This window comes from Populus alba, chromosome 6 (genome assembly GCF_005239225.2).
Source record: "Populus alba chromosome 6, ASM523922v2, whole genome shotgun sequence".
NCBI classification, from domain to species: domain Eukaryota; kingdom Viridiplantae; phylum Streptophyta; class Magnoliopsida; order Malpighiales; family Salicaceae; genus Populus; species Populus alba.
The window spans coordinates 19,519,599-19,541,601 of NC_133289.1; the positions used below are offsets into that span (position 1 = coordinate 19,519,599).

The 22,003-nt window shown below is 32.7% G+C and overlaps 2 protein-coding genes and 1 long non-coding RNA gene across 3 annotated transcripts; 1 reads left to right on the top strand and 2 right to left on the bottom strand.

The window, feature by feature from the left end:
* Nucleotides 1-775: 775 nt before the first annotated feature.
* LOC118030700 (protein ORANGE-LIKE, chloroplastic) lies at nucleotides 776-4,547 on the top strand. Its single transcript, XM_035034916.2, has 8 exons — nucleotides 776-1,127; nucleotides 1,275-1,392; nucleotides 1,552-1,671; nucleotides 1,916-2,002; nucleotides 2,861-2,937; nucleotides 3,063-3,190; nucleotides 3,572-3,708; nucleotides 4,171-4,547. Exons 1-8 carry the CDS (start codon nucleotides 925-927, stop codon nucleotides 4,246-4,248), a joined length of 948 nt encoding a protein of 315 aa, XP_034890807.1. The 5' UTR covers nucleotides 776-924; the 3' UTR covers nucleotides 4,249-4,547.
* On the bottom strand, nucleotides 3,531-6,722 carry LOC140955732 (uncharacterized). Its single transcript, XR_012170207.1, has 2 exons — nucleotides 6,148-6,722; nucleotides 3,531-4,818 (listed from the first exon to the last, which is right to left on the bottom strand). It is a non-coding gene; the product is annotated as an uncharacterized lncRNA (long non-coding RNA).
* A 623-nt stretch (nucleotides 6,723-7,345) lies between these two features.
* Nucleotides 7,346-11,965, bottom strand: LOC118030701 (beta-fructofuranosidase, insoluble isoenzyme 1). The gene is made up of 7 exons (XM_035034917.2): nucleotides 11,659-11,965; nucleotides 9,531-9,539; nucleotides 8,573-9,429; nucleotides 8,318-8,476; nucleotides 7,929-8,173; nucleotides 7,738-7,828; nucleotides 7,346-7,648 (listed from the first exon to the last, which is right to left on the bottom strand). The coding sequence occupies exons 1-7, from the start codon at nucleotides 11,837-11,839 to the stop codon at nucleotides 7,454-7,456; spliced, it is 1,737 nt and encodes a 578-aa protein (XP_034890808.1). The 5' UTR covers nucleotides 11,840-11,965; the 3' UTR covers nucleotides 7,346-7,453.
* Between the last annotated feature and the right edge of the window lie 10,038 nt (nucleotides 11,966-22,003).

Here is a 22,003-nt window from a genome sequence, read left to right on the forward strand (position 1 = left end):
ATAATATAAATATTGCAAATGATTATGAATGAAAAAAATTTAATAAATAGATACTAGGGTTGGATGACAAGTTGGGAGTTTTGAAACTCAATCAACTCAACCTGTATACCCTATATTCTTTGTGTTTTAATAATTAATAGTTTGTGGATTGAATATTTATTTTTATTTTATTTAAAAGTTTTTTGGCTTTAAAGTTCTTACTCACGAGTCTCTTTATTGGAGGGGAAAGAAGTAACTATAATTTAATTATGGTATAAAATATAAAAATTAGACATAACAAGCTTATTGTTAAAGGGATGGGATACCTAGAATTTAATAGTAGTGGAAGATATAAAAACTAGACCTAAAAATAAGGGTGTCAAGGGACTTACAATCCATATCTTGGGTTCGTCTATAAATATAAACCCATAAAATTAAATTAATAATATAAACTCAATTCATAAATATATATCATATCCACATAAAAAATTAGCTCAATTCAATATGCCAACCCGTTCAGGTCTATAAAAATTAAATATGTTAGGTTTATAATTTATAAAATATCAAAAAGTTAAAGTTTGATATATGAGCTACAACCTGACTAAACTATATTCTTGAACACGTCTACTTGGAAGCATACAATTCGGACCTAATTGATAAAAGTTTTTGTTTTGGGAGTTAATTTATGACTGGGTAATGCATTATAGATTAATTTGAAGTTTTCTAAGAAATTTACAAGTTCACTTGAGTCCTTAACGTTAGTTGTGTCTTGTCTCATTTTGTTGTAGATGCTGGATTTCTTCTACTTGCTAGATTCCACCGCCACCAAACCCACTCAATTTCTCCCCGACGTTTGCAAGAAACAAATATAGGAAAAAGAAAAAAGGAGGACTATCATTGCCAAAATCCATCTTTGTAATGAGCTAATCCAAGGATAACACTAAAATGGCTACCTTTTCTCTTTGCTCTTATCATCATCGTTTTCTTTCTCCAAATCTTATTTCCTCAAAAACCTTCTCTCCCTCACATGGAAATCCAAGACTCAGCTTCTTATCACCCAAACACGACAACTCTCCTTCTCGAATTCTCCGCTCTTCTCCTCCTACTAACTCCTCCGATTCTCTTCCTTCCAATGATAACTATTCCAGGTTGATTTCATTTCTCTTTTTATCATATTCTAAACGCCTATTATCGGTTGTTTTTTCGCAGTAATCTTTTGATTAAAAGAAAAGAAGAGAACGAATTAAGGGTTTTTGCTAAATTGTTTGCTCATGTCATTTTCTTGTTTCTTGCAGCAATTTTTGCATTATAGAAGGACCAGAGACAGTTCAGGATTTTGTTCAAATGCAGATGCAAGAAATTCAGGACAACATAAGGAGTAGGCGTAATAAGATTTTTCTACTCATGGAAGAGGTTTTTCTTTTCTATGATTCTTCTTTTGTTATGAAGTTTTTCATTTTAAATTCTGATTTATTTATTTATTTTGTTCTGAATTGAATTACTTTGTCTTCTGGGTTTGGTTTATTTTTGTGTACTGTAGTTATTTTTGTGGTGTAAATCTGATTTTTTTAGGTAAGGAGATTAAGGGTGCAACAGCGAATAAAGAACCTGAAAGTGGTCGATGAGAATGGCGAGGAAGATGCAGATGAGATGCCTGATATGCCGTCATCAATTCCTTTTCTTCCCCATGTGGTCAGTTTCAAACAAACCCTGTCCTTCAGCTTTGTACATGCTCTTGATAAATGAAGCGTATACTAATACTAGCAACCCCGATAGATGCACACACCGGAAAAGTATTGTATCTCGCAATAATTTCCTTAGAGAAGAGAACAGCACCGTGTTTGTATTTTAATTGATTCGCATTCTTACTACAATGTTTAGTAAAGAATTGAATTTGTGATTTTGTCTAACCATTGGGATTTTTGTTTTGAAGTAGACACCGAAGACATTGAAGCAGCTTTACCTGACAAGCTTCTCTTTTATATCAGGAATTATTTTATTCGGTGGCCTTATTGCTCCAACTGTACGTTCCTTCTCTTGAAAACACGAATAGTTGCTGTAAACAATTGCTTGATATTTATTGGTTCTGATAAAGTTTTGCACCGTGGATACCTTATACATGGAGCCTTTTTATTCCAATTTACACCTTTAAAATATATATTTTTTTCATATGTATATGTGGCCCAGGTAAACATTGAAAAGCGACTTTCTTTTTCATGATGATCTATGTTACTGCATAGTTAGAAAAGCTTAAAGATGGTTCTGGTGCATATGGATGTGAGTGCAAGATGGGAACAAGGTGTGTGTTGCCGCAAGTCATTTAAGTGTTTGATAAAGTCCTGATGTGAGCATCTATTAACTTTAGATAGTTGCTTTAAAGGCAGAAATAAAATCTAAGGAGCTGATGCACGATGCAGTCTTTTAGTATACTGAAGAACAACCTTAAAATCTCTGCAAGATGGCACTATAAGTATAGGCTTGTGACAAATGTTTGATTGGCTAGGATAAAAATTAGAAGCTGACATTAACATATGGTATGGTTAGGGTGTTGTATGCCCGATGTGCAAGGTACATAAGTAATACAAAGTTGAGGGTTACAAGAATTTGGAGAGAATGATAACAGGTGTATTTTACCAAAAAATAATGCTAAGTGGCTAGAATGCATGGTTTGGACTGGAAAATTGTCTTCTCCTCCTTTATTCTTACCCACCCTAATTAATTAGCTGAATGAAGTCTATGGTTGTCTCATATGTGGATGGTCATTTACATCTACTTATTTTTCTCTATACATTGTGAGTTTCTATACTGAATATTGAATTGCGTTGATGTCTTTCAAATTCTTCATAAAAACTTGTTTGTGCTGAAATATGTTTCATGGCAGTTGGAACTAAAATTAGGTCTTGGGGGCACCTCATACGAGGATTTCATACGCAGCATGCATTTACCGTTGCAGTTGAGGTAGCATTTCCCCATTAGAAATTTAAAACTTGATTGCAAACAAAACTGTAGTGTCAGTCTGCTACATGTTTGTTTTGATAAGAATCTTTGGATCACGCTCTTAACTTCTTGATTTCTGAATTCAGTATGGTCGATCCCATTGTAGCATCATTTGTAGGTGGGGCAGTGGGTGTCATTTCATCCTTGATGTTAATTGAAGTTAACAATGTTGAGCAACAAGAGAAGAAAAGGTGTAAATATTGCCATGGAACTGGTATGTATCGAGTTGTTGTGAGGATATGATTTTGGTGTCAAATAGAATTTGGATTCCCTCAGCTGAATTAAATAGCATATTATTTTCCTGATTGTTGTTAACACTTGAATGAGGGGTAAATCAAAGAGATGAAAACTACGATAGTGATACAAACAGAACAAAAATTGTATCCACTTGAGATAGACCTGAATCTGTTCTGGTGAATAAATGATATATTTTTTGTTTGTTGAAGTGATTTCAATAACTTAATTGAATAGCCAATTATTCTGTTACTCATAAATGTTGAAAGCATTCCCTGAAATAAGAAGGGGAAACAAGAAAAGCTATTTTCATTTCTTGCTTTTCTTTTTGAATTTTTTTTTTTAATCATTCTATGAACAGGATACTTGGCCTGTGCTCGGTGTTCTGCTAGTGGTGTTTGCTTGAGCATTGATCCCATTTCACTAACTAGTGCTTCTGATCGTCCATTACGAGTGCCCGCGACTCAAAGGTGTCCAAACTGCTCTGGTGCAGGAAAGGTAAAGAATTCTGTGGAAAGTAGGACCTACTTATAAATGAAGTATTCGGTGGCATTTTTAATTTTAAATACTGCACTTCATCAAACTTGTTCTTGAATATAATAGTGATTTGGTGACAGTACTTTTATGCTATATTTTGCATAAGATGTTTAGTATTCACCTTGTGATTATGGCTTAGCTCATACCAAGCTAATCAAGGGAAGAGATTGTGACTATGCAAATACTGCAAATTGAATTTGAATTTTGGGCACGGTTGCCTTTCTATTTGTTGCCAAAGTTAGCAGCAGGTACAACTGCAACAATTATATTGCTCACTGCTCGGTGTATGTACATGAGCACATAATGTGACAAGACTGCAAGTAGCTGTTAACTTTTGATCTATTATGATTTTATTTCTTTCTCGCTCTCCGTTTCTCCCACCAAACCAGGTTTATAATGTAACATTTTCCAATGTAAATTCAGGTGATGTGCCCTACATGCCTGTGCACTGGGATGATGATGGCAAGTGAACATGACCCGCGATTTGATCCATTTGATTAAGGGTGGCCAACAGCTTCATACTTGGAAATGTAATAATTAATTTTCTAGTTTGTTTATGACTAGATTTTTCAGAAAATAAGAAAGTGCTTGGGGAAACATTCTCTCTCACAGACAAAAGCACCATTGAGAAAGGTGCCAACAGAGCGTCCAAAAGCACAAAAAGCCGTTATGTAAGAAACTGGCAAGTTAGACTTGTAGAAACCTGTTTGTGTAATCATCTTTCATATAGTATCCTGTAAAATACAGATTTGGTGTTCGGTTTGTATGAATGTAACGGGGACACACCCTTGCGGAGGAAATGCAGCTGTTTTGGTGGTTATAGTAGTTAACATATGATCTGACATAACAAAGACTCGTTTCCTGATCATGGAACAAGATTATAATGGTCGAGTAGAGGAGGATACTTGTTATTGTGATATGAACTCCCTCCCTTGTAGCCTTGTGTTGAGCCACGGTCCCTTTCTTTTGAGGTGTGATACCAAGTAAAACTGCTGCTTGTGCACCATCCATGCTGGGGCGATGCTTTTTAAGGTATATCCTGACCAGTTATTTCGTCCATCGATGGACAAGCTGCACCAGAAGACAATCAGCTGACACTCAAAAGGAAAAACGGCAGAAAGAAAAAAGAAACCTCACCCTCCTGTGATTAATTACAAATGGAAACAGAAATACTTTCCCTCCCTCTCTCTAAAAACAAACTCTCTTTATCGCTCATCTTCTACACGCCGCCAGTTTCCATTCCAGACCTTCACCAACCTCTCAATTTTTATTTTTTTAATAATTGGTTATAGAAAAATATCAAATTGTAAGGCATGTCCAAATCACATGGTCAATCTAAACTTCACACAAAAAGTTCTTTTTAGTCCTATTTTTCCGTTTCTTTTGTCACAATCCCTCTAGATTTTGAAAGTTTTGTTTTGGTCTAAAACTTTATTTTCCTCATTTGTTTAGTCCCTGATCTTGGAAAGCACAGAGAAATTCGTCAAAATATAGCAAAGAAAAAAGAAAATCATTTGTTGACCACATTCTAATCACAAAAAAGATCATTCTTGTTGTCGGCGGGTTTCATTCTATGTAGGAGTTCTATTAAAGGATTTTATTTTCAGTTTGAGTTTGTATTTTTAGATAAATTTAGGGATGTTTTGAGTTAATTTATTGGTTTATTGACATTATAAGGATTTTTTTTTTTAGGTATTTTAAAGTGAAAATAAGCTGAAAAATGAAATTTCTTGTAAAAAAAATATCATCTCGATTTTCTAATCACATCTTTAATGGTTGAAAATTGACAGCAGAATGGTGCGTTATTTAACTTTTTTTTAAAAAAAAATAAGTTGGAAAAAAAAAAAACCAAGCTTGCGTGCATGGCCTTTTCGTTAATAAGTCATTACTTGTGTTATGAGATCAAATTTTTTAATTTATATCTATTTCTTAACTTTCTAGTTTAGTTTTTAATTAATACAAATATATATTTTTTTTATTAGTACATACAATTACCAATCTATTTAATACAATATATGCATTAAACTTTTTATTTACAATTAATTTTTTATATTAAAAACACTTGCACGTTAATTGTTTCGGGCCAAAATCGTATCTAGAGTTTATTCACTCGCTAAGACTTTTGAATTCAACTTTTATTTTTTTTTGTAAAGCAACCATGAATGAATTCGCTAAGATTACGTTATAGATATTCTAATTTAGACTGGTATTATCCCAATCTGTAAGAAAAAAACCTGAAATATTATAAATTAAGCAAGGTTAGATTTTTATAAGAATCAAAATCAGATTTTGACTGAATAAATGATGCAGAAATAAAATCATAATTCAAATATTATTTCTAGCTGGAAAGGAAAGGGGGACTAACAATCAACATTGACGGAAAACTGATGGTGAAATTACCTGAAGAAAGACCCTAACATTGATGATAATCAACCCCATGGACGGGTATGGCATCCACCCACTCATCATGCGCATGCTTCACCGGCGCCGCACCCCTCAATTACATTCGTCACCAACACTGCCATCATTGTAGAATCTGTGTCCCACTGTTACATGGATCCAGCTGAGAATTACAAGGACAGCAATGATCGAAATGACCCAACAAAAACCTGACATCAGTAAACGCTGCTGTCGAAGTTGTTTCCCGATATATATGCCGGCCCTGAACCTCCCAGTCCTGTCAAGAAGGCTTTTAGCTCTGCGAATCAATCCAGAATCTGCAGCACACCCATGCTATTCAATCAGCTCTTTTCTACCTACTTTTTGTTATGTCCTGAGGGTCGGCCACCACGAGGCTCGTCCACACCCGTTTAAGGTGTCGTGATCGTTATTGCTTGCAAGATTTACTGCACCTCGTATCCGATCATCGCATAGTACTTGTATTTTACTTCATGTGATTGCTCATGGAAGGATTTGAAAGATTTGATAGTTGATTCAATTGTTGTTTTTTGAGAGATATCATGGTTGATTTGAAAGATTTGATAGTTCATAATCTTAAAAAAAAAAAATTATAATCTGACTAATTAAATTAAAGCTATTAAAGTTTTATATCTTTATTTTTAGAAACCCTTCAGTAGAATTGATGAAGCATAAAGTTTAAATCTATATAATGTAGGGAAAGATAAATTAAATTAAAAAAAAATCATAAATAGATTTATAACAATTACACCCATACATGAAACCATAGTAAAAACCACAACGGAATAAAATTCCAAATAATTAGGAGGGTGTAGTTTGGCCCCTCACATCTTAGATCATTGATTAAGTACTTGAATTTTTTTTAATTTGATAAGGAATTTTGGGTTGTGAATTATGATGTTGCTACACTATCCCACTCATAGAGTATATTGAAGATTTATTTATTCCTCATAAATTGTATGAGACAATTTCAAAAATATTCAAATAATAAAGATATAATGGTTACTATATCTTTATTATTCTGTATTTTTGCTCCACGTTGCTTTATCTCCAGCAAATTGCGATGGTGATAATTTTAGTATGATAGAAGAGAAATCAAACGGAAGACACGAAGCAATTTGAACTCTACACAATTCACCATCCAAATCATCAGATGTGCAAAGTGAATATAAAACACAAGTTAAATGAGAATTCCTAAAATAATGACTTTATTCTTAGCTCGAGTTCATTTCCATATTTATCATCATCCATTGATTTAGAAAAAAAGATGAAAATAAATCCTCCCCGCTTAGCTCTTTACAGGGACATTCATCACAGGCATCTTCATGCTCCAAGCATCAAGACTCTCTACAGTGACGGTCTCGCTTCCATTGTTGAACACAAACAAGTGAGCCTTGTCAAAGACTGCAATGATCGGATAAACCCTGGATGTGATGACGGTTCTTCCTCCGGCTCCAAAGCTTTCAACAACAGAGTGATCAATCTGCAAAGAAAGAGTTCATCGTAGCCGAAAGCATGTTAAGATAGTGATTCCTCTATTAGTTTTCAACCAAGATAATGAAAGGGGCATACCAAACTCCTGAGCGTAAGTTTCTTGTCCGTTAAATCAACATCAACAAATCCAGCAAAAGGTGGTTTATATAGTCCTTCTCCCAAGGAAGAGCTGTTCAAAAGAAACCAGGTATGAAGACCATGTTGCAGAGGTCGACAGCAGGAATAGGGATGGGAGCAGATGTCTCAAGAAGAAAAGCTGTAAAACATACCTCCTCGCGTCAGAGCACAAGAGAACTTTGTGCTTGTCTGCTGCTTTAAAGACTCTAAAGAAGACGGGAGTGAATTCTTCAAGCTTTTCTGAAGCCAGTGTCAACAGTCCAAATGGCCCAAGCCCGCCCTGTGCTTTGGAACCCTTTTGGGCACAGACATCAAGTGCATCAAGCTTAGCCCATTTAGGATCAAAGGGCTCAGCTTTGTCCAAGCTTGGGAAAGAGAAGGTAACATCGACATCAGCCTGTCAAATACATGTCGCCATTAATCAGGAAAATCAAGGCTTTAACAAAAAGAATGCAATCATTGACTTAAACATTGCTCCGTGCACTTCATTGTTCAATAAGAAGAGAGAGAGAGAGAGAGAGAGAGAGAAAACGAAACAAACCTGAGCAGCGGTGATGCCTTTAACTTCAACGTGATATCCTTGGTAGAGCTTTTGATTTCTCAGTTGAACATTGTGACTCCTCAGTTTCTCCAGTTCTGCAACAGGCCATTGTAGCAATTGCTTTCCACTAGGATCTAACCACACCCTCCTTGGAATCAACTAAAAGAATAATGCGATTGAAAAAAATATTATTAACCAATAAAAATGACTTTAAACAAGTTTAACAATAATCCCCAGGATTCCACCGATGATTACCTGAATTCCTGCCCATCCTTTGTTCATGTCTTGTTGCACAGAATCAGACTCGTTAGCCCAACCCCACAAAATCCTCCTGTTTTTGCTTGGATCGAAAAATGTTTTAGAAGCATAAAAGTTTCCATAATCATATCGGAGCCCCGCCCAACCATCAACCAAGGCTTCATCGGGATAATACCTATCCTTCTTCTCATCATAAGTTCCTATTGTATAGTATTCGTATCTTGTCAAGTCCAAGCTAACCTTCAAGACATGCCGGACATTTGATCCACCGACTGAGGTATCCAACCCTTCTTCACTGGACAAAGAAACGGGGAAAAAATCTGGGCATTCCCACATACCTGTACCTTGAACTGAATGCAACGGGTGTTTGGCCTTGAACCATTTCTTAAAATCCAAACTCCTATACAAGTATGCAATCCCTCTATCTCTCTTCTTGCTGCCAATCAAAATCCTCCAGTGGCCACCAACCCTCCAAGCAGTGGTCGGGTCACGAAACGCGCTGGCGTTCACGCTAGGGTCCGGATACACTATTGGATTGTCATCAGGTTTAACCCATTCACGAAGATATGGATCCGACGAGTTTGCAGGCACAGCATAGTTTTGGATCTGACGATTATTTCCATCAACAATACCCGTGTAGAATATAACGGGCTCGCCATTTGGGAGAATTGTTGCTGATCCAGACCAGCATCCATAGTTATCAAACCATTTAGAAGGGTAGATTGCAGGCTCAAGGGATTCCCAATTGATCAAATCCTTTGAGACTGAATGGGCCCAGACAATGTTGCCCCACACGGCACCTTTGGGATTGTACTGGTAGAACAGATGGTATAGCCCCTTGTAGTACAAAGGCCCTGCGTACACATATTAGCGTTGTATGAAACATGGAAAACTAGGATTGATTCAAAAACCAGAGGCTTAAAAACTTTTCAAGTTTTTTGTTGAATTGGCTTACCATTTGGATCTGTAGTTGATTAATTTGTTCCAGTCAATTTGAGCCGCGCCCAGAAGCAACATGTGACATAAAGAACAAAAGTTAGCCATCATTGTTTATGTCAAACAATAACATCAAATCCTTGGGTCCTGCCATTGAAAATCTAAGGAATAATGGCGCTGGATTATCCCACCAGGTCCCCCCTGGCCCCTACTTATCTTCAAGATAATTATTTAGAAATATAGGACAGACCCATGTCATTACGCTTGGTTTATTTATGTACTTCCTGTTTGACTTTTCTGGGGGTCAGGTAAATTTGGATCTCACCGTCCTGAGATGTGGTGAACACAGTAAATAAATTCTACGTTTCTAACCCTTTTCAAGTATAAAAATAAAGAGTTTCATCAGTATACACTAGTGTTATCTAAAAAGGACCACAACCCCGTGCATCAAGTTGGGAAAAAGAAAAAAGATTCGCAGCCTCCATTGCCAGTCTTTAGACTGCTGAAAGATATGCTTTGCCGGTGACAAAGACTCGTGCTTCATTAAGGCACGCGTTGCGACAGCCTTTCGGTACACCTTTCTGGAGTTTGATAGGATAGTTCAAATGTGTTTCGTCCTCTATTTAGGTTGTTTTTAGAGAGTTTTCATTGAAATCACAAGAAATATATCAAAGAATTTAGGAATTACGACCTCGAAACCTTGTTTTCGATGAATAACATCCTAGCCACAACCAAATCAAGGTCCAAAAGTCCAAGAACAAAAAACAGAAAAAAAAAAAAAAAAGACATGGTCACAGAGGCTCGGACGGGTAATACCACCTCAGCCGGCCAGCAATAATTAACGGTGTAAATTGATAACAGCAGGATACGTATTTAAAACAAATTGACACAGTTCAGATGAGGAGAAAGAAATTTATTCATCTTGTCTCCATTAATTGCCAGCCAGGGCAATTAAATATGATTAACAGGAAACAAAAGGGACATGATTTAAATATTGGGTTTTGCCGACGACAATGGCTTTGAATATCTACCAGGCAATACATAGAGATACCTTTCTTGTTCAAGTATTGGAAGGAAGTGGGATATTAAAGGCTTGCTGTCATTATTTTTGGCAGACAACGTGGGTCTGCACCTCCCCACTTCATACTTCAACCTACATATCCACAACTGCCAATAACTTTCATCTTTTTAGTGTCTAATTCCCAACCATCCATTTCTGTCAAGTCATGTAACTTCCGAGGAGGATTTCCACCTCTTTCACCGGAAAAGAAAAGAGCAAATAAGTTTGCCTCTTATAGCTCTGTGCCCTACTGCCCACGCTATTGAAATACATGTGTTGAAAATTCAATTTTTCACAACAAGGAAACTAACAATCCACGCTCTGTGCCCTACTGCCCACGCTATTGAAATCCATGTGTTGAAAATTCAAATTTTCACAACAAGGAAACCAACAATCCACGATGGAAAAAGTAAGGTTGACATCTTTGCTACCAATCAGGCAAAATAAGAGTGCATGTGGAAACTGTACAAGTATGACTTTGGCAAAAAAAAAAATTAGTGACGATGAAAGTTTGATCTTTTTGTTATTTTTATATTATCTGTATTGAAATATTCCCACACAAGTATATGCGCACACCGGAAGGATGGTGCAAAGAGAAATTATGTAGATCAGGAAATGCAATCTATTAGTCAGAAGTATTTATCTATATATATATATTCTACGATCGTTTTTTTTATAAAAAAAAAAAAAAAAAAAACAGAACATGCGAAAGCTAAAATTGTTTTTTTTTTCTATGAATATTCGGACAGGTAGACAGGGTTGAAACCCACAAAGCGTAGAGCTTCATTTTAAAGAATATTATGATAGTGGTACTAGTTAAGCAGATATCACGACTCAGGGAAACCAACAAAAATGAAATCATTAATTAAACGCATCTAATTAAAGATCGAGATCGATGGAACCTTATGTATCCTTAAGAATATCTATGGCGGACAAAACAAAAGGGTAATACACAACAAGAAGCAAAAAGAAAATTAAAAGGAAGAAGAAGAAAGCAATGCATACTTCTTCTACTTTTTAAAAATATATATATATCATGGAGACTGTTTGCATTCTACGGGGATAAGAAAAGGAGATGATTATGTACCGTTGATCCAGTTCTTAGGAGGCTGGAAGTGATACCCGGTTCTATGGATTTGCTTCACCTTGTCAACACTAAGGCTCTGATAGCGAAGATAAATCTTATGAGAAGCCTCAACTCCATTGTTGCTGAGCACAAAAAGCAAGGCAAACAATGGCAGGACTGGGAGAAACTTTAACAAAGCCATCCCTAATAGCTTATCATAGACAAGAAAGGCGAAGGAGAAAGCAGGCACCGCAGAGAGAGAAGGGAGAAGGAAGAGGTATTTTTTATATTATAAAGAATGGCGAGAGAGTTGAGAATGAGAGATTACGTGCATAAAGAGGGATATATATAACGAATTACTATGTTCTTCTTAGAGTCTGAAAAGGAAAGGAGGCTTATATTAATATATTTAGATGTTGAAATTTAATTAAAAGAATTGTTTTTTGGATAAATTTCGCTGTTTAATTGCTGACCAATTGTCAGTTTTGTTCCGAGAAGTTTTCAACTTCGAGTTCATCGTTTTCTACAGTATCCTTCACTTGAAAATTGCGAAGCCCACTACTTCGATACCTTACCAGCTATTTGTCGCGCCGTTCTTTTTATAAAAAATAAATATATAATCTTTTTTAATGTGTTTTAAACATTCAAGAGTCAGAAAAATTAATCATATATATCTAATTAAATACATTAAAAATTATTCATATCAATAAATATATAAAAAAATTTAATAATAAATAAAGATTAAAGTGACAAAACTTAAAAATAAATATAAATTAGAAATATTTAGTTTCGCAATGCGGACCACGTACTTGATTTTCTTAGAGGATTTCCCAGCTTATGTTTAATAACTTTATTTTTTTTAGAGTAGATACTTCCCAACTTTGTTTAATAACTTTATCTTTTTTAGTAGATTTTTTATTTTTTTAGAGAGTTTAGTGTTTTCGTATATAAAAATGATATATAAAAATTATAAAATTAGTATATATATATATATATATATATTATTTTTTAGCCCAAACAGCTTCTTAATGAATGTGGTAATAAGATGTTTAAAGAAAATTGTTAGAAATAACTAAAATAAATTTGAAAGTTTGAAAAATAGATATGGCTATAAACAACTGAATTCAAAACAATGGTCATAGAATTATTAACAAAAATTGTTTTTTTAGAAAAAAAAAAACAAAAAAAAAAACAAAGCAGGGGACACATGAAAGGACTATATATTATCGCCCGTCTTTTTTAGAAAATAAGTTGAAATTTGTCATCAAGGACTGACTATTTTAACACGAAATCATAACAAATCTCCTCCACCCCCCCCCCCTCAAAAGATTGTTGGACTAAACTAATAATGGTGTAATATATTTATGGGCCAGATTGAGTGATGTAGACGGGAATGAGGTTTTTCACGAGGTTAAAACTATTAAATACAAGAATTTAAACAATAAAAAGTATTATTTAAATAATAAAAAGAGTTTAAAATATCTCTTTATTTCATTTCATTTTTTTGTATTTAATTTGATACTCATTTTTTTTAATTGATATTTTTTATCCCTTTCTAGATTTATTTTATATTTCAATTTAGTTCATTATGTTTTTTCTATTTAGTTTTTATATCATATTTATTCTTTATTGTTTTGATTATTATTTGTTTTGTTTTTAAATTGTGGATGATTATGAATTTTGTTTCAGAAATACTTTTAGGAATGGAGACAAAATCTAGAAAAATAATTTAGGATAACAATTAAGCAACACAGAAACTAATCATCGATTTCCATGCATATACCTTCTCTAATGATTTGAAGCCATATATATAATTTTCTCACATGTATACTATATTAAAATTTGCATTATCGTGGTTTTGAGGATAAGGAAATTAGTGGATTTTTTAAAAACAAACCAGGCAGATTTCTCATTATATATCTCTTTTATTGATTATTTTACTTGAAAAACGAGAAATCACGTTATAAAATTTGAATTAAGATATACGTTGTATATTTTTCCTTAAGAGTAAACTAAAAAAAAAAAAAAAAAAGATGGAGAGTGATTAAATAATTAACAGATCATCCCTTCTCAAGATTACTCGAGTTATAGCTGTCAAATTGATCTATCCTCCCTAAAAAAATTTGACCTAGAAAACTATGGAACCGCATGGTCTAAATCAAGTTAGGTTTACGATTGAACCTTCTAAGATTTTATTCTAGCCCCCCGTCAACTCGACCGACTTGAACGAACTCAACCATGACCCGGCAGTGTTTCGGATAAATACAGAAAAGTCATTGGTAGTGGTTGCTAAAATATACAGATGTGGGATTTGAAATTACTAAGTTCATTTTATATGAACTTTTATGGAGACCACAGATCCTCTAAAAAATTATGAAAGTGATGAAAAAACCTGCAAAAGCTGCTAAATTATGGAGATTTTACATGAAATTATCAAAAAAGAGTAGAGTAACTTTTTTAAATAAAAAAAAAAAGGTGTTGGGAAACAAATTACCAAAGATCTGCTATTGTTGTTCATGGCTGGTGGCTGAGAGTGCAGATATTGGCAGTTGAATAATTTCCAAACCCTAATGGTAGGAATGATGAGAATGAGACTACAATAACTCAAACACCATTGAAAAGTATTATAGCTTCCGATTTATTGTCACTTTTTAAAAACAGTATAATAGTATTTTTGTCCCTCCACCTAAAATACTTAAAACATGTTTATAAAGGACAAATAAGTATTTTTTATTTTAATTGTAATGTAAAACGACTCAAATACCTTTGGAAGAAAAAAAGAAATCAAACATCAAGGGATATTTTTATATTTTTAAAATGGTTTTTTTTGCTATTATAATTAAAAGTTAAAACTGAGAGGTACTTTGCTATATATATAAATATAAAAAATTAAAATGAACAGTGAAAGTATAAAAATACTCTTAAAATAAAAAATAAAAAAAAGTTTCAAATAAAGAGTGTTTTAGCCTTTCACAATAGTTTTTTGTAATTAAAAAATCAACTCGAGAAAAATTTCATATTTAGCTTTAAAAAGGGGTGAGCACACGTGTACGAACACCTAGTGATGCGTACATTATCTCTTGGCATCCAAAAATGTAATTTCATCATGTCCTTGAAGCAAAGTCGTGTCATTTTCTTGTTAATGCATCACATGCTTTGGTTTGTGGATAAGTTTGGCATCAATTGACCTTTTTGTCCTTTCTTATATCCTTTCCTCCCCCTAAAATTACATCATCTTGGTTGTTAATACTTTAACTTCAATTCTTATTTTTCTTTTATTTTTAAGTTTTGGAATTAACTTTTTTATAAAAGTTTTATTTATTTTTAATTTTATCATTCAATCTCACTTTACTAAATATTATATTTTTTAATATGATCCTTATTTATTGGTTAGCACCAACAAATTTTTTAAATATTTATTATAATATATAATTTTTAATTTATTTTATTAAATACATGTATCAATTTTTCTGTTTGTAATTAAAGTTTTTCTTAGTCTTAGAAAACCAATTAACAACACTTCGAATTTTGTTTTACATTAAAAAAAAATGATTTAACCTGTAGACAATCACAAACACCCTATCTATAACCACGTAAGTGGGGAGCCAATTCCATAACTTGGATGCAATGATGAAACCTTAACCAAACAACTTCAAATCCCCACCAAGGTGCATTTACAGGTGCGATGCTCTGCTTTTGTACTTTTCAAGAAATAGACACGGGATTTTTTTATAAAAAAATAGCAAAGTTTGACAAAATAAAAATTAAAAATAATACATGTTGAAAATATATTTAAAAAAATAACACAATTTAAATATAATCAAATTTTTTACTATTATTTTATACACAACCGATATTTTCAATAACAAGTGTTTAGTTAGAAGCCAAAATACATATATCATGTGAATTAATGAACATGTATAAAAATTAATCCAAGATTTTATAAAAATCTAATTGTCAAATATGAGATTTAAGATCCAATAATCAAAAAAAAAAACATATGTTAAGGTAACAGGAAATAAAAATTTAAAAGAAAAGAAAGGAAAAAAGAGAATAGGTAACTGAAAACACACTCTGTCTCATGCAAATTAATTAATATATACAAAAATCAATCCAAAATTTTATAAAAATTCAATAGTGAAGATGAAATTCAAAATCCAATAACCAACAAAGAAAATAGAAGATAAATTGAGGTGGCAGGAGAGATAAATGGAAAAGAAAAGAAAAAAAGAGTCATTGAAAAACACTTGGATTCTATTTTTTACACATTCAATGTTATTAGAAAAATTTTAACGAGATAATTGTAACCATACATTAAAAGACTACTAAATAAAATTGCAATTGGTTAGGGGTTTTGTTTGGAGTTAATTTAAGGTTAATTATAATTTTATTTTGTGGTTTTTCAAGATGTGATTAGAATTATCTCATCAAGATTTTTCTAATGATATCGGGTGTATTAAAAATAGGGTTGCAGTTGTGCACAAAATTAATATTCAAAAACATGGTTTTGTCAAACTATTTTATTTTCTAAATATTTTTCCAACATGTGTCATTTTGTGAAAGTTTTTGCTAAATTGTATTAGAATGGTAAAACATCAAGCAAAAAGATAATATTCTTACCCAGTACTTCTCTATTTAATATCAAGGGGATATTAAGTTATAGAGAGATTTAATATTATAAGGATTAAATAATTAGTTTTTGAGACTAGAGAGATTAGTTAATTTGGTTTAAAACTAAAGCGACTAGTTTATTATTTACTCCCTGCAATATTTCGCCAAAGTAGCCCCAAACCCATCTCGCCTAAAACACAGCCTGCCTGTGGTCTCCAATTCCAATTCATGTCACCATGATTGTAAAAGCAAGCTACTTATATGATTCTTTTTTTTAATTAATATAAATATTTGGATCAGCTTATATACATCTTGACTAATCTTATGAATTCTAAAGTGAACGATCATGTAAGTCTTTAATAATTCTTAGGATTTATAAAACTCGAACTAATAATCTCTAAAAAATAAATCATATTTATATGACTTTTAACTAGTTTGATCGTGTTTGTTTATAAATATATATTTTTAATTATCATAAAAATAAATAAACAAATTAAAAGGTATACTGTAATACTGTGCGGGCCTAGTGACAAGTGGGGATTTTATATATATATATTAAAACAAATATCGTGATTTAACCAGTTGACCCGTGTGGTCTCACAGGCAATACAGCTATTCCCATTTTCAATTAATTTGGGCAGAAATAATTCCATTAGCCAAGTATGTCCCCAGTTGCAGTTGAATAGTTTATGCTTGTATATGACCATCGAACTTTCGTCGACCTTGCTGAAACAAGCATGACTTCATCGAAAATATTAAGTATGCTCCACTTGGCCAATTTTAAATATTTACGAAATACTTTTGACGGATTTTCCGATTCTTTCCCATCGGTTTGAAGGCAAGAGGCTTAAAATAAGATCGTCAATCTCTTGGTACTAGAAATTCCGTCCTTTTTTTTATGAAATAGTTGATAGATTAATACCTACAACAAAATCTTCTCCTTTAAGTTTGGGAACTCTCTAAGTGGAGGTCACGTTGGTGTCTTCTATAGAAAGTTCATTTATAATTTAAATATCCCTGTTTTGTTGAGATAAAATATCTTTAATTATTAGAGTAAAATATACATTATTCATCATAATAAAACATTTATAGTTGTGGGTTTAGCAGTTCGTCAAACTTCAAAATGATTGGTTTATATTAGAGAATAATATAAATTATATTTTAGGACCTCACTTAAAACTTAAGCTATTGGGTTAAGATAGTTCTTTGACATGGTATCAGAGCCTTGATGACCAAGTGGTCACGAGTTCGAATCTCACCATCCCTATGTATTTGATAAAAATTAAGCACAAGGTAATATGGGTCTGTACAAGTTTCAAGCTCAAATGGCTTTCACTTAAGAAGGTGTGTTAGAAAATAATATAAATCATATTTTAGAACATCACCGAAGAGTTTAAGCTATTGGATTGAAATGATTATTTGACAGTCTAGACCCACATAAATCTAGATTATGCATTTGACTAAGCTTGAAGATAATAAATGTAGTAGTTCTTCAAACTCTTATATACATATCTAAACTCACCGTTTGGCTGAGCTAAGAGATGATTGAAGTAACTGCCTGCTGGCTTGTTGACATTCATTGTATATTTGCAAATATCAGCTGTCGCAATAACATTGATTCAGAGAAGTATACGGCATGATTTTGGTGTGCTTCATTAGGAAACTATATCTCTTACGGGTTTGGAGGGACTGCTAGCAACTTACGAGGAGATGGGATGGAGATGGACGTCGACACTTACAATAGCTGAATCAGCCAGTCAGCAGATGAGAAGCTCACACCACTTATTTAAGGAGAAAAATCAGGATTTCTTGCGAATTTGGAAGGCCTTACAGAGACTATTTTAGGAGTTGACCATATAGCTGTGAGAAAAATTAAAAATCATGAGTTTGTGCAGTGGTTTTACCATGAACAGTGACAGAATTATAATTTTAAGCATTAAGGGGGGGTCGAGGAGGGATTAGTTTTAGCTAACAACAAGGGTGTTCTTCCTCCTTGAACGTCAGAATTTGTTTTTCTTCTCAACATGTACGTATACTTGCTAGTAGACTCTGAGCTAAAATGCTTAATTACTAGTTTAGACCCTCTTAAACCCAACAACAAGTGATTAAATTCAACTCTCTTCTTGAAGAATCGGAGAAAAGATCACTGCGTTCATCATCGTTGCTTGATGAATTGATGTTAGATACCAGCAATGGCACCACAGATGCAGATCTGAAATCCATTGGAAGCACCATTACCTCTACCAAAGGCACAGCATGCAGTGTGTATTCCTGTTTGGAATCACCTTGCAAGCGAGCACGTGCTGCTGCGAAGATGACTCTTGGATGGACCTCGAATCCAGCTACTTAGCTAGCATGGAGATAAAAACAATGGCGACTTTCTTCTTTATAAAATACAGATCAGCGGGCATCTTTTCTTGGGAATTTGATTGAAATATTATTAAATAATCAGAGCCGAATATTACTGTTATATTATAAAAGTCCCATTTTTGCATGTCAAATTAGCAACAACTTTCACAACTCTTAAATAATATTCTGTAGATCCGTGTGATTGACATAAAAAACGCTAACTTCAAATCTACAGCAATGAGAAAGAAGGATTTAAAAAAAAAAAATAAAGTGCCACACTTTGGTCAAAAGTTTTTGGTAAAGTAGGATGAGCGAAAAAAGATATTCGTTTTAATAAAAACATGATTAGTAATAATAACTTTAATAAAACACTTTCATGACAAAAAGTTAAACTTAAATTAATTAAAACTCTAGCCCCTACCTGACCTTAAACACAAACCTTAAACAATACATGATACCCTGACCTCAACCTATTTATATAACTACTCTAAACTTAAAAAACAAATCATAGATACTAATCATCAGTCACTAACCTTAAAAACAAATACCAATCACTAACCCCACAAAACAAATTCTAACTAAATATAATAAAATCTTTTTTTTTTAGAGTTTATTATCAATTGAATACTGAATGATAAAATTTAATAAAAAATCTACATGAAATTAAAAAAAATAACCAAAAAGACCAAAAGATTTTTATTGGTGTTTGATTTTAGGATTAGTAATTAGTTCTAGAGGGTAGGGTTTTGATTTTGAAATTTATGGTTATAGTTTGGGATAGGATATTGTTTGGGGTTAAAAAAACCATATCTTTATTAAAATTATGATATTTTACATTATTTTTTAGCATAATATGCTTTTTTGCCATAACTCTTGGCCAAGAATGATTGATAGAAAAAACACCCGAGAAAGAGCGGTGTTTTCTTGACGCAACGGGAATTCTAGAAAATTTTGACAAAGTACAGTGCTTTTTCTTTTTTCTCTTCAAATTCAAAATTACAAAATAAATAGAGAATATATTGTATAAAAGGTTACAGTTCAGTACATTCCATTACAAATTAATTAATTTTTTTTAAAAAAAGTGTTTCACTGTTTCAAAAGTAGAGCAGCGTTCCAAATTACTATATGACCCCTCAATGTTATAATTTTTTACATTCATTTAGTCCTTATAGTATTTTTATACGGTTTCTCAAAATTTAATTTTGTTTGCATAAAATAATTTTTTTTTAATGTTTTAATATTTTTTTATATGTTGATGTTAAAAATAATTTTTAAAAAATAAAAAAAATATTATTTTAATATATTTTTAAATATAAAACACTTTAAATTATTATTGTTACCACAATCTCAAAACCCGGTCTAAATTCTATTATTATCACGTTCTTGGTCATTTTTTAATATAAGAGAAGAGAGAGAAAGGTTCTTACTAGCCACAAAATGCATTGACTTTGTGCCAAGAAAAAGACAGTTCAATTTAGGTGGTTCTTTAATCATGAAAAAGCAAATTGGGCGTGGAAAATATTTTTCATTCAATTAGATTTTAGTTTTTTTTATTCTTATTATTTTTACTGTGCTTTAGGTGATAAGGGAGTTGAGATTTGAGTTTGTCGGTCCAAATTATCTGAATCCTGATTTTTCATCTACCAAAGGGCCAAAAGTGACTGGAATTTGTTATAAAGAGCGACACATCGTCAATCCAGGTGGAAAACACGTCATCCTGTATGTTTTTAAAAAGATAATAGCTCAGGTGGACGATGGTGCGCCATTTGCCGAATTCAAAAAAAAAAAAAAAAGCACTTCTAGGCACTAGGCAAGGTGTTCGGACCTACCCTTCTAGTAGTAGTCTTTTTTAGGACGTACACCTTTTTTCTTTCTTTATTTAATTGTTTAATTTATTTTTATTTTTATTTTATAATATAGTTCTTATTAAATAAAATTATTAAAATGATATATGAAAAATAATCTGATTATGTAATGTTTTTCAAATAAGAAACGTGTTTTTTATGTTAATATTAATAATTATTTTATGAATAATTATATATGGATATAATATGTATATTTTTAAAACAAAAATCTTATGAATATTCAATGAGAATAAAATATTTTTTATTATAATTTTTTATATAGTTTTCTCAAATTTTTATTTTTTTATTTTTTCATACAATAACATCAAAATAATAAAAAGAAAATTATTTTATAGATCATGATAAACTTATATTTGAATTTAAACTATTTAAATTTTTATGATTATTTATTTTAATTGCTAAAATTTTTTATTTAAATAACAATAACAATGTTAACCCTAAGGGGTGTAGTTCAACTGGTCAGGTATTGGGTTTGCTTCCTAAATGTTACTAGTTTGAGTCTTACAAATCTCAAGACCAATGAAAATTTATATGGTCATTAATTTTAGAACCCGTGAAATTAGTTGAAGTGCGCGGAAGTTAACTCAAACATCCACGTTAATCTAAAAAAAACAATAAACATGAATAAAAAAAAGAAATATGACTGAAAAAAATACGTTATTTACTCCAAAATATTAAATATTTGAATTTTTAGAAGTATATATTCTAATAACATCAAAATTAAATAAAAGATGCTACCTACAACAGAGCAGTGCTATACCTACAGGCTAAAGAAAACCCTTGGAAAATGACCTCCTGTAAGCTCTTTCCATGCCAGAATAAGATCGATCATTTAATTGTCCTGCAAGGGATTTATTATGAACTGCATCAGAAGTTTCAGAAATTCATAATTACAGTTCTGTTTAACACAGAAGAAAAGGAAAACATCCTCTGATTAGTGATTACCAATAGTCTCCGCAGGAACAGGAGCCTTCCTTAAAGTGGTGAAACCTGCTGGCATCATGTCCAATGAGTCCATTTTCTGGCTCCAACTCCTCAGCATCTCATCGATCTCCTTTGATCGAGGATGGCTACTCTCTCCAGCACCAAATTGATGGATAATGTTATCCACCTCAATCCAAGTATACCCAGGAATTTTCTGTAACCTTCTTTTGGTCATTAGATCCCTAATCTTTGCCACGTCTTTATCCACTTGCAGCATTTGCATATAAATATTTGAAAGCAATATGTAGTGCCCCGGGTCCTCAGTTATCGGGTTTTGACCCCCATGTAATAAGCACTCTAAAAGTCTCTAAACAAAGTTTATAATCACCGTTTTTAGCAAACCCACCAATCATAACATTCCAAGAAACTGGGTTTCTCTCTTCCGTTTCTCAAAAGAGAGAGAAACCACCACCTAAATCTTAGTGTTTTGCACATATGCATACAAGCTTATTAACAACAATGAGGTCATGAATGATGCCAGAGCTTGTTTTGGAATGGCTACAGCAAAAGGAGCTGAGAAGAAACAGGTTTTCAGTTTCGTGAATAAGAGAGGATGA

Excerpts from the sequence above, each read along its gene's own strand:
- LOC118030700 (XM_035034916.2), top strand. The coding sequence starts at position 925 with ATGGCTACCTTTTCTCTTTGCTCTTATCATCATCGTTTTCTTTCTCCA. Across the intron at positions 1,393-1,551 it reads TTTTTCTACTCATGGAAGAG|GTAAGGAGATTAAGGGTGCA; the intron begins GTTTTTCTTTTC and ends TGATTTTTTTAG. Across the intron at positions 3,191-3,571 it reads TAAATATTGCCATGGAACTG|GATACTTGGCCTGTGCTCGG; the intron begins GTATGTATCGAG and ends TTCTATGAACAG.
- LOC118030701 (XM_035034917.2), bottom strand. The coding sequence starts at position 11,839 with ATGGCTTTGTTAAAGTTTCTCCCAGTCCTGCCATTGTTTGCCTTGCTT. Across the intron at positions 8,477-8,572 it reads AAGGATGGGCAGGAATTCAG|TTGATTCCAAGGAGGGTGTG; the intron begins GTAATCATCGGT and ends TTATTCTTTTAG. Across the intron at positions 7,649-7,737 it reads AACTTACGCTCAGGAGTTTG|ATTGATCACTCTGTTGTTGA; the intron begins GTATGCCCCTTT and ends CTTTCTTTGCAG.